General features: G+C 47.9%; 1 protein-coding gene across 1 annotated transcript; it reads right to left on the reverse strand.

Annotated features, from left to right (window-relative positions):
- Window positions 1-9,468: 9,468 nt before the first annotated feature.
- On the reverse strand, window positions 9,469-12,219 carry LOC126521973 (uncharacterized). Its single transcript, XM_050170733.3, has one exon. The coding sequence runs from the start codon at window positions 11,640-11,642 to the stop codon at window positions 11,271-11,273; it is 372 nt and encodes a 123-aa protein (XP_050026690.2). The 5' UTR covers window positions 11,643-12,219; the 3' UTR covers window positions 9,469-11,270.
- Between the last annotated feature and the right edge of the window lie 509 nt (window positions 12,220-12,728).

The following is a 12,728-nucleotide window of genomic DNA, read 5'->3' on the forward strand; positions in this document are numbered from 1 at the left end:
CGAAGAAACAAATGAACTCAAAGTGAAACACGCACTTCCCAAAATAAAACAAGGGCATCGACGCTGACGCTTCGAAATCATGCGGAACAAAGGACACAAACGGGATCCGAACTTAGAATTCATATGCGATCTTGATTCCCTAGTGCATGTTTTATGTCAATTTAAGCGTGAACAACCGCGCTCGTGGCGTCTGTTTCTTCGCGTACTTGGGTCCTCGTCTTCCCTGCGCTGCTGCCGTAGCCATCAAAGCTGTTCTTTCGGGGACTACAAAGCCTCACTGCGTCAGTACATGATGTTAAATTGTCCCGAAGCAGCACAGTGGGTCATGACTTATGCATGAGGGGCGCCATAGGTGGAGCACTTTAAGTTAGCTTTGACTACGAAGTTCTTTAAGGTGCCCCCATCTAAATGCGGCGCCGAAGCTGTAAGTCAAACCCGTGGCCATTATAATTTATCTGCTCCAAACATGCAGCACAGAAAAGAAAACGAAACGCCCATAATGTTCTGCTACTCAGAGCACACAAAGCTATCTATATATATGAGCCGGTGCATATTTTCTAGACAATGTTATGCATAAAGAAAATACCGTGTCACCTGGAGGAGAAGTGCCAGCTAAATAATCGAAGACACAATTACGCGTCGCACAATTACACAGAGGCGTAATTCAAACAAGGCGCATACATCGTCGCCATCTTTTTTTTATGACCGACAAAGCAAGCGCAAGCTTGCAGCAAGATGGTTTCATATATGAATGCGTAGATACGGAGAAATTGTTTTTCTTATCAACCACTGCCCTCAACGTCATCCCAATTTGATTAGATTAAAGCGCATCTTTGATTAAGGCTGTTAAACTTTTTACGAAACTTGCTGGAAATTGAAAAAAAAAATTAGGAATTGACACTATGAAGTTTACAACTCTAGAACTCAGCAATAAAACCCGATAGCACAATTATGTAAACTGTACCTAATAAAAATTTGCAGTTCTGCCCGAAAGGCGAAGCACCGATTGCGATAGCAAATCAGTAGATAGCTGCACGAAGTAAAGATAGTAGTTTTATCGGCTGTATAAACTTGTAAACATACGCTTACTAACTAAATTAACAATGATAGAATATGTAAACGTGACTGAACGAGGACGTAGAAAGAAACAGACACACGGACACAGCGCCGTCTTTGTCTGTCTCCTTGTTTCTACGTCCTTGTTCAGTCGCGCTTACACATTCTATCTTGGATTCAAACCAACGCATCAACGTGTCAACGCCCGTCAACGTGTTTTAGCTAATTTAACCAGCACGGTGTCACGCGCGTAAAGGTAAACACGAACACATCTCGCTCGATGACAGCCAGAAATTGTCTGTGAAAACGCTGGAGTTAGAAAACGTGGCTGCAGCCGCGAGCCCATTGACCTCCTTGCATATGTCGCCTCAACGCGAATGAAATGTCGAAAGCACAGCGCACACGAAGCTACCGGCACAACGCACACTCTGCAAACATCGCAGATCGCTTTGAAGATGAGGCCCGCGCGGGCGCGCACTTTGGCCACGTCGCAGATCGTTTTCAAGACACACGAGCTCCCGCAACGCGTCCCTACGGCGTCCGCCAAAGGCGCCTACCATAGAATAAAGAACCAACTACTACGGCGTCCGCGATTCGCGTGGCCAGCGCCGTATATAGTAGACGCCGCGGTTGTCTCCACTCTGCACGGAGCGGCGGGCGAGGAGGACATCCAGGAACCCTAGCAGCCGCCGGAGAAGAACGCCCCTCCTCCCTCGCCTGACCCCCTTGCCTCGCGCGCCACAGGAGAGGGCACGCATCCGGGCCGCGTTCCTCGCTCGCGCACGCGAGATTGAAGCGCGTTCGCCGGCTCACCCTCACGCGCTTTCACTCATACGGAACCTCACGGCGACGGCGACGGCAGGAATGCGCCTGGAATCTCCATATAATTGCTATAGCAATAATACGTATAGAGCGGAGAAAACTCATGTGGACACCGCTCTGAAATGTATCACTAATTTGCGACTTGGAATTTCGCAAAACCCTCGCAAACACAGTAACTATTTCACGCTAATTCATCACCAAGTTTGTCCGCTTTATACGCTCTAACGAACGCACTTTACAGAACTGCTGCATTTGTTCATAGCAAATTATGTACTGATTTGTAAACTTCATGCGTCATTTTTTCTTTAACTTACAAATTTCCGGGAATTTCCGTACAGAAATTTTCATGTCCTAAATCAAAATTCTGCTTCTACATTCATTACATAACTTCACGTTCTCCCCCGTTTCCAACAATTTCGCTGAAATCGTTCCAGCGGTTGTCTTATAAACACGTTTCTGCGTTTTTCATGCATTTAAATAGGTCGCCTCAACGTTGGCCCAGTGTAACAGCTTCCTCTAGTACGACGCAAAAAGGCCCAACATCATGTATCTTCAGTGCCAGAACAATTCCTATGCATCTTTCTCAACCTATCGTACTTATGTGCACCGTAAGCTCAACTCCCGCCGCGATGCATGAATGCATGTGGCGTTCATTCAGCTAATGAACACAGGAGGCATCGGGTTCGATTCCGGACACGGCAGCCGCATCCTGATGGAGGTGGAATTGCAAAAAACGCTCTTGTACTTTACCATTTGGGATGACATAAAGGTGCCTCCCACCTGCCCCTTCCCCGCCCCCATTAAGTTATCTAATTCAATTTTCAGTCCTTCACTGCGGGGTTGAAGAAAACTATTTTGACCTGTATTACTAGATTACTCTTCTATAATCCCTTCTATCTTTTTTAATTTTTTCTACACCTCTCTCTCTAAACTAAATCGATCAATAAAAACGACGCCACTGTATTTTCTTTAAACTTCAGAAACTCGATATGTCGAGACAAAATAAAAAACAGGAAAAAACAATGAAAAAACAAGAAGGGAACGTTTAAGCGTTCATTTGTGTCCTAGGTAGCAGAATAAAGAATTAGGTAATTCCAACAAAGTCTATAAATAACCTTGCTGTACCAAAGTACGCCTAACAAACGCACGGGTTCCTTGGGCGACAGCCTTCGTAGCGACCGCATTTCTTTCTTGCGAGGCCACAATGCCCTGCAGACGTTGTAGTGGCACGTAGCGGAAGTTGCTTTATTTTTCTTCTTTCTTTGTATCTTTCTCTCTCTCTCTCTCTCTACTTCAGTGCAACTCGACTGCAACGACGTGAGTGCCGGCGACTCTTTCGCAAGCTTCTCGCACAATTCCAGGCGAGAGGCGTTGCAATAAAGTTTATTCTCTCTCTCTCTCTACATATCCCTTCACTTGTCGGTTGCGCGCTGCTTCGCGGCGGAGCTCATATGCGCAACGGACTGTATACACGGTGATACCTTTGCGAAGGTGACGTCATGGCGCTCAAAGCTGCAGGAGAGTCGTAAATGTTCCTCCGCGTAACAAAGGCAATTTCGCATGCAGGTTTCAACAAACATACACCTTAATACGGGACAAAAAAAAAAGTATAACGCAGGACAAGTGGTGATTCACGACTGTCCTGCTTCTGTTTTGCCATCATTGATCGCATCGCGGTTTCAAAACAGTTGCGAGTTAGCACTTGTCCTCTGTCTGACTTCTATTTCTTCTTCTTTCTTTCTCCTTTTCGTTTCCTTTGTTTTATTTTTTGCGGTGTTAAGGTGTGCGCTTGCTAAATTAAACTAAATCATCAACACATTTTTCCTAACTCTTTGTAGGACGGCGTATATTACTTACAAATTCATTGCAATTTATTGCGTCGTACGGGCAAATGAGCTGCTTAGAAGTAGTTCACAACTAGTTTCGCTTCTACACGCCAACTCATTTATTTAATAAAGATGGGTTGTACTTTCCCCATTGAAGCTACGGTATGTTTTAAAAAAGTAGAAGGAATATGTCCCCATAGGGAGGGGGGGAGCAATTAGGTGGCAATACAAAATTATTTCTGACTGTTTCCCTCGTAGAACAAAAGTATTGATATTTTCTGTGTGGTACGAGTAAATGACGTGCCTAGATGTAGTTTGCAACTGATTTCACTTCTATAGAACAAACCGCGTTTATTAAAAAAAATTAGTGCTCGTTCGTCCCAGTGATGTTCTATACGGTCTCGACGAAAAATCACATGTAAACCACTTTCCTCGTAATACGGACCGAAGCACGCTTGGCCAAGTGGCACAGCGGCGGCCACACAGAAAAAGCCGGTGCGCACTTGTCACCCTAGCGTGAAACACTACCGGCACCAGCACTATAAATTTTTTCACGTGTATTCACTGCAAAGGGCGAAAATTGCTGACTGTCTATCACCTCGAAAAGCAAGAAAATGAAAGAAAGAAAGAAAGAAACAAAGAAAGATTACATTATGGGGTTTTACGTGCAGACACCACTTTCTGATTATGAGGCACGCCGTAGTGGAGTACTCCGAAAATTTCGACCACCTGGGGTTCTTTAACGTGCACCTAAATCTAAGTACACGGGTGTTTTCGCATTTCGCCCCCATCAAAATGCGGCCGCCGTGGCCGGGATTCGATCCCGCGACCTCGTGCTCAGCAGCCCAACACCATAGCCACTGAGCAACCACGGCGGGTAAGAAAGGAAAATGCTTATTTCGAGCAAAAAGTGTAAATTTAAATGCAGCAACGGGGAATAAACTCATCGGGCACCTTGAAAGCTTTCTTCTCGCTAGCAAATGTGAGTCATATTCAGGAAGCCCGTTCCAACAATAGAAAGAATATTTCCAGCTGTTGAGCGCTTGTCGGCAGTTGGTATACCCACTCCTCAAAACAATTCTCGCATGAAATGTTGAAACCTTTATGCATACGGCAGCGCCAAAGAAATCGGGTAAATGCGTGTTTTCAGTTTTTTTTTTCGCTGGGAAGTGTTTTTCGCGCACATTACGAAGTGGGGCGTGTGTGCCACATTGTCCTACACAGCGTTAGAATGATTTTGTTGCACCCTTTGTTTCGTTGATCGTGACCTATCAGAACCATTCCGTACCCGCCGCCGTATAGCTCATGTGGCTACGGCGTTGCGCAGCTGAGCTCGAGGTCTCGGGTTCGACACCAACCGCAGCGGCCGTATTTCTATGGGGGTCGAATGCAAAAATGCTCGTGCACATATGCTTAGGTGCACGTTGAAAAGAATTAAATTATGGATTTTCTAAGCGCCACAACCACGATTAGATCATGAGCCACGACGTACTAGTGGCGTTCCGGATTAATTTGCTCATCCGTGGTTCTTTAACGTGTACCAAATGGGCGGCATGGTATGGTATTGTATGGAATGGTAAATTTTATTGAGGTCCTCCAGATCGCGAGTCATCACGAAGCCCTCGGCTTCCATGTGGGAACTGGAAGGCCAAGCCTCTTGGCAGCATCGTGGGTCTGCTGGACAGCCCAGGGTTGGTCAGCCAGAAGAGGCCTGCGAAGAACTGGCTCCCATATGGCCGAGCTGTTATCGATGACAGAGCGTGACCGGGCACACCGCCAGAGCACGTGTTCTAACGTGGCTATTTATCCGCATTCGCGGTAACTGCTATCGGTGTAAGTATCCGGATAGATTATATGTGAGAGCGACGGATCGGGATACGTATTCGTCTGTAGTAGACAGTGCGCTAGTGCTTGAGATCTTTGAGCCACGGATGAGGAACGAAGTAGGTTCTACGGCTGAGATGGTAGTGTTCAGTAACCTCGTTGTAGGTGGAGGGTGTGTCCCTGTCCTCTGGGGAGTCGGCTTCCGAGTGGTCGGGGGTAGCGTGGTGGGCAAATTCGCGCGCAGTCCCGTGAACCAACTCGTTCAGCTTGGAAGGAGCACCCTCTAGCTGACCCTGATGTGCGGGGAACGAATAAATGAATAAGTCTGAGGGCCTGTTTGGAAACGATGCCTTTTTCAAAAGCTCTAACTGCAGACCTCGAATCGCTATAGATAACATCCCGTGGGCTATCCAGCATGGGCTATAGTGCAATAGCCATGTGTTCAGCAATTTCCGAGTTCCTAGTCCGAACAGAGGCAGCATTGGTGATTCCTTGCCGGCCATCGACAGTGACTATGGTGAACGCCCGACGTCACATACAAGAGGCGGCATCCACAAGGCTGACCTGTGGCTGATCACTGTAGGTTATCCGCCCTTACCCTCCTTCTACCACGATTATGATCGGGTAGCATGTTGCTAGGTATTGGCATGACCATAATGTTCTCACGAATCGACGGAGGAACGTCAGAGAACCCCTCCGCTACTTTATCGGGGTGACGTTCGAGCTCCTGCAAGATGGATCTCCCTGCCTTAGTTATAGTGAGACGAGTTAGCTGTGCACGCTCCTAGGCATCTGCAATCTCTTCCATTGTGAATGCCAAGCTGCATTAAGCGCTTTGTACAAGTGTACACGGGTAATCCGAGAACCCGCTTAGTAATCTTCCAAAGCTCAGGATTCAATTTATCCCGCTCTGTCCGTTTCCATTGATGCATGGCTGCCACGTATGTAACGTGGCACAGAACGAAAGCATGCATTAGTTGGATGAGGTTATCCTCCTTGAGTCCATGATGCCGAGTTGATACCCTCCGAACTAAACGAACGGCACTTTCAGTTTTAGCAATTAGCTTGCCTATAGTCTTGCCATTTGTACCCCCTCACACAACGATCATGCTCAACGCCTTCAGTGAATCGACTCTGGACATGCGGCAACCGTTTATAGTATATAGGTTGATGTCTCTGTATTCTAACGATGTCCAACCCTTGGGCCTTGGACCAGCTTTTTTCGGACTATACATTAGGAGTTCCTACTTCAAGGGGGAGCATCTGAGGCCGGTGGGTTTGAGATAGGTTTTGATAGTGTCTACAGCCTACAGCAAGGCTCCCTCAAGATGGCCATCATTGCCTCCTGTGTACCATATAGTGTTATCATTAGCATACATGGTGTGTTTGATGACTTTAATCTCGACAAGCTTTCTGCTGAGGCCGACCATGGCTATATTGAACAAAGAGGAGGAAATGACCACCCCCTGTGGCGTGCCCCTATTGGAAAGTTCCAGCAGTTGTGATTTGAGATCGGCCACGCGGACGGCAGCTTTCCTCGCCCAGATTGAGCCGAGATATCGAGCGTGGGATATGCGAATCTAGAACGTTATCGAAGGCCTTCTCAAGATAAAGTCCCAAAACGGCCTGATTGTCGCTAGAGCTAGTCGTAGTCTATGATTTGACACTTTATCAGTTTCATAGTGTCTTGTGTGGATAAGCCCGCTCTGAATCCCATAATACTATGTGTTAAATGGCATTATTCCCCAAGAACCAGGAGAGCAGATTGAGGACCGCGTGCTCCACTACCTTATCCACACAGGATTTAAGTGGGATAGGCCTCAAGTTGTCAACGTTAGATGTTTTGTCAGGTTTGGGGGTGAGAACTGCGAGAGCAGTCTTCGAAGGCAATGGGACGGTTCCATTCCCCCAAATTTCATTAATTTCCCCTATGAGGTATGCGAATGATTTAGCATCCAGCTTTCGCAACGTCTAGTTGGAGATGCCATCCGGCATGATGCGGATCTACGATTGAGTCCATGCAGTGCCCTACGCATCTCCTCAACGCCAAACTCCGCATCCAGGTAGGAATTGGCCTAGCCCTGGTAAACAAGATGCACGGGAGACCGCCTCGATCCGACTAGGAGATATTTGTCAGCAAGCGTAAGGCTTAACTCATCCTCGGAGATCAATGCGCGGTACACGAGTGTTCTTCTTTTTCTTTTTGCATTCCTCTTTCGTCAGAACACGGCTGCCGCGGCCTGGACGAGTTAGGCGCACCCTAAAGAATCCCAGGTGGTCAAAATTATTACGCAGCCCCCAATTACGGCCTCTCTAATAGCCCTAGCGTTTCTTTGGGACGTTAAATTCCACGAATAAATCAATTAATCAATCAGTCAACACATGCACTAGATTTCTTTTTACTCGTTCCTGTGGGCGAACGTTTCGCGTTTTTTGCTCGTCTTCTGAAGTTCTCTGCACAGTGCGCACCATTGCATATTTTTAATTACATGGCACATTCATTCATTCATTCATTCATTCATTCATTCTATTCGCTACTGCACCCTCCGTTGTTCTTAGTCCCAGTATATGCTTGTCCCATGTTACATTACTATTTAAAGGCACCAAGTGAAGAAGACTAGCAGTCATCACACTGCCTCAAGCTCTCGTTAGTGTTTTTTTTTTTCCAGGTGGAAGAGGAAGTAACCCACGAAGTATCAGCGAATGCCGTCGCCACTCTACATCAGAAGCGGCGCCGGCAAGCGAGAGCGTATTTTTTTTCATTATTATTACTATTTTTTGCAGAACTATACATCCTGGCGCCACGCATCTTCCCGCAAAACGCGCGTATGTATGCATTCCGGGGACAGAAGGGGGGGGGGGGGGGTAGGAGTGGTGAGCAATGTTTTCATCGGTCTCTGCAACCATCAGCGAGACACGTGCGCATACCCGACACCGGCTTCACGATGACGTTGCCCGACGAGTCTAACGACCTCCAGTGATCTGCGCTGTCTGATTCCACATGCACGATCGCCTCTACGCCACCTCTTTTACGTGCCTTACTAAAACAGTACGAGACGATGAGCAGAACGAGAACAAGGTAAAAGCAGTGGCGAGGAAAGCATATGTCGCCTTGAAGAAGACAAATCCACTTGTCGAAACATTGGCTGCTGCTTTCACTTTGTTCTCGTCTTGCTCATCGTCTTGAATTTCCATCTCCCGCCTTCCCCGTGTTTTCCCTGAAAACAGTACGAGTCACCTTATGGGTCACGAAGAGTGCAACTGTCTTGCCAAAGTTCTTTACCTGAGGCGTCACGGTAACGCCTCCCTAACAGGGGAAGGCTAACCGTTCTGCAGGCGTTCACAACAAAGTTTCTTCACTCACTCACTCACTCACTCACCTGAGCTAACGGCACCAAAATTTCATCTCACACGCGACAATATAGTATTATGTGCAATATATCTACTCTGCAATATATAAATATTTCTTAATTTTTTTTTCATTACGAACTAAAGCGACATTTTAAAAGAGTAAAAAGATTATTAAAGTGATGCTGACGTCATACGATGACGTAAAATGAACCGATACGCGCAGTACTTGATGCTTAACCACAGAAGTGTGACTTGCTCTATTGTGCCTCGCGTTCTTCATCTTTGTCGTTAGTTCGGCTTACGCTGTTGCACGATTCTGGGCTTCCTTGGATCTCCCTCTATCTTATTTTCAGTTATTCTCAGTGCAACACAATCTCAACGCTCACGCTAAAGCAATTTATCACCCAAATAATAAACCTTAAAACAATATGTGTTCTGCAATGCACGATATCGAATACATTCTTTTTAGCCGAGTCGGTGACGACACGAAACGTGTGCAGATAACCGGGCAATGTCCACTTTGCGGATGCAACATCCCCGTGCGACTGATAACAACATTCTGCTCGCAGACAGAGGGAACGACGCGAACTCAAGGAGGTATAAATCGTTTATTTGCCTTGTACGAAATCCATGGTAAAGCCAGTGCTTAACAAAATAAATAGACTAAAACATCGTTGTGCTTGTGTGTGCATGTGTAGCACTAAATCGACAATTTATGACTATTATTATTACTATATTGTTTGTGTAGACCTAGTTCACTGGAACAAAAGCGTGACTCCTTAAAATTCCAGTTCCGCAACCAGCGATGGCAAGTGCACCAAAAATCTTAAAATCTGCAAGAAAATAAAAGAGGAAGAAGTCGAAGTGTAATGAATCAAAGTGCAAGAGCAGTGCAGGGGAGCAACTAAAACATCTCGGAATTCTAAAATAATGTTTTTTACGAGAGAGCATCCCGATATTAGTCATTGAGGGTTTGATTCTTTTGTATGACTGCCCATAACCAGAATGCAGAGCGAATTCGAACACAGAGATCAGCAAAGCTTAACATGGAGATCACTGTTACCATAACAGGCACTCACATGTGTTGTGCCATCAAAGAGGGATAAATGCATCGGGTTTCTTTAGCTCGAATATTGCACCAGGAGAGAAGATCGTACGTGCGATTTTTTTTGCAGGCTCGTGTTGTCAAAAGCTGCTTTGTTCTGACCGCTTTCCTTTGAGACTGGTCCTCCGGATTCTTCGAAAGCTCCGAAATGTTCCCGAAAACCTTAGAGTCGGCAGGCATGCAAAGGAGACTAGATAATTCACTGATTGACATAGATGGGATGCCCGCGATGAGTGGTGTTTGTTCCAACATAATCAATCTTTCATTTGGCATGGTCACTCTCGCTCAACAAACATCGTTTAAGGTGTAAATTAGGCAATATTTAGATCTCCTTCTCAAAAGAATGTGACGTGGATAATCAAGAGAAAGGGTAAATAAGACCAAATGAAAAAAATTACCAACAAGGAATTCCTATGCAGGGCAAGACTTCCTCCATGTGTTCGACAGCTACGCTGTGCCCTGTGCCAAAGCTATTGCACAGGTCACAAAAAAAAAAAAAAAAATTAGAAGGAAACAATGGATGAAAACAGGCAAGGCATCTCGTTTTTCTCTCGACCTCGTCGTTTGCAACCATTGGTGGCTGCCGATAGAAAAACGCGATAGAGAAGAAACGAAAGAATAAGAAAAAAGAAATAATAGGGGTTTTTGCTAGGCACGTTGTCCTGCTAGACTCGTTGTCTCGCGTCTAGCAGGAAGGCCGCTGCAATGGTCTCACACGTGTTGACACGGCGCGTATTTCCACACTCGACTGCACCTTAGCGCAAGGTCCGCCCAGCAAGGCGGCGATGCAGTTACACCCCTCGAAGGTTCTTTTCACGCACCACCACCCTCAAAATCACGATCTTTCGGCATGATCAACACGGCTTCACGGTCAGTCTCGGACACGAAGCACACACAATAATGCACGCATACACATATACAATCATGCCACCCAGTGAGGCGGTAAAAAAAAAATTCCATGCATTGAACACGTGGCGGCCGCCCTTGACACATTGACCGATGCCGCTGCTGAGAATACAACAAAGTACAGCTGCCCGGAAAAGCATTCTGACAGCATATGCGACGAACAAATTAAAGTTTCTCTCAACCTTGCGACAATTGCACTGCATCGCCGTGCGCACAGCTGCGGGACTCAGTGAGGCCTTCGACTGCTGCTCGCTGCCAGTTTGGGCTGCTGTGTAGTTCAGTTTTACGGTGGCAGACGCCCGCAGAAATGTTGGTCCCATCGTGACGTCGAATGCACCGCTGATCGCAACGAAACGTTGCGCTGAAGGAAATCTGCGGAATCACCTTATCCGATGAAACAAATGACAGAACACTCTAACGTCCAGTTCCTTCGCCAGCAAGTCCGAGAGTTCGTAGAGGTCCATGTCCGTGAAGATGTGCACCGACGAATCTTTCGTCGCGTGGTTCCTGCCCGCTGCGTTCCAGTGGTCTCGGCCGAGTGCCTTGCAAATGTCCTTGACCAACAGGTCGACGTTAGGCGGAGAGGTCATCTTGGTGCCGTTGGTCGGCCGGTACACGAGGAATTCCTCGTCAACCAGGATCACGACCAATCTTCCGCGCTTCTTGGACAACACTAGCTCCTCCAGCAGGTCCTGACGCAGGAGGCGAACGTAAACCTGGCCAGGGTTCTCGGGGTCTTCGTAGCACTCCATTATTTCCTTCCTGCGAAGCAGCTTCGCACTCGTATATTGCGCCGCCGCTGTGCGAAGCTAAGGAACTGACGGCGTCGCAGCTGTCACGTGCACTTTCTTCTCCGATGGGTTTCGCCGCTTGCACACCCGAGAACAATGCCTCTCGAGAGGAAGGGTTCGCGGCTCCGAGCCGGCCGATGCGGAGAGCGAAGGCTCGCTTTGTAGTCCTCGCTGTGTGAGGCGGCAGCGGTGGGCCTGCCTTGCGGGAGAGACCGGAGCGCTGTTGAAGGCCGGAGTTGTCACAGTCACCCGACGAGCGCCGGACGGTGTGCGCTGCTTACAGGTGTTCCGGCCGCCTAGCGCCGACCGAAAGGAGCCGAGCCACGTAGCAGAGAGAGAAGATGCACACGCCGCGTTCGGGGAGCCGTCGTCCTTTAATAGAGGCGCCACGATAGCGTAGAACGCCGGGCAGGGGCTGTGGGGGTCGGCGGAGCGCACTTTGAGACCATCGTATACGGGCGCCGAGCTCGTGCGGGCCGACAGCGTTATCAGCGCAGGAAACGCCGCGCTATTGCGGCCGTCCTCTCTCACGCCCCCCTCCTCCTCGCCCCCCCCTCTTCACACACGCCACCCGACGGCGCGAGCCCTCTACTTCAAAGCCCCGCACGTCAGCTCCGACGTGGCCCAACTATACGCTCGTGCATGCTTGCCTCGTGAGAGCGCTTTTCCAGCGTACCGCACTGCCGCCCCCCCCCCCTTACCCCATCCCTTCCCTTTTCCTCCCCTCCTTGGCTTCTCTTTCCGTTCCCGTTACGGCTCTCGCTTAATCCTTTTTCCTTGTGTGTCGTGTTTTCACGCCCTCTCCCATTGTTTTTGTCTCTTCTAATCCGACTTCATTTTTTTTTTTTTCATTTTTTTGTCTGTGCCAACTCGCGTCGTTGCTTTTCCAGTTTTGTACCTCGTCTTTCACAATACATCTTCACCGTTGGCACGTGCCCCCGTGACGTCTCCGAATCCGGCGAGCGTCAGCCGGTCGCCAAGATTATCTGTTCGAAATGCGATCCCTTCCTGGGGTGAACGCCGGTTGCCCAAAACAGAAGTGGCATG

The sequence above is a fragment of the Dermacentor andersoni genome, chromosome 6 (assembly GCF_023375885.2).
Source record: "Dermacentor andersoni chromosome 6, qqDerAnde1_hic_scaffold, whole genome shotgun sequence".
Classification (NCBI taxonomy): domain Eukaryota; kingdom Metazoa; phylum Arthropoda; class Arachnida; order Ixodida; family Ixodidae; genus Dermacentor; species Dermacentor andersoni.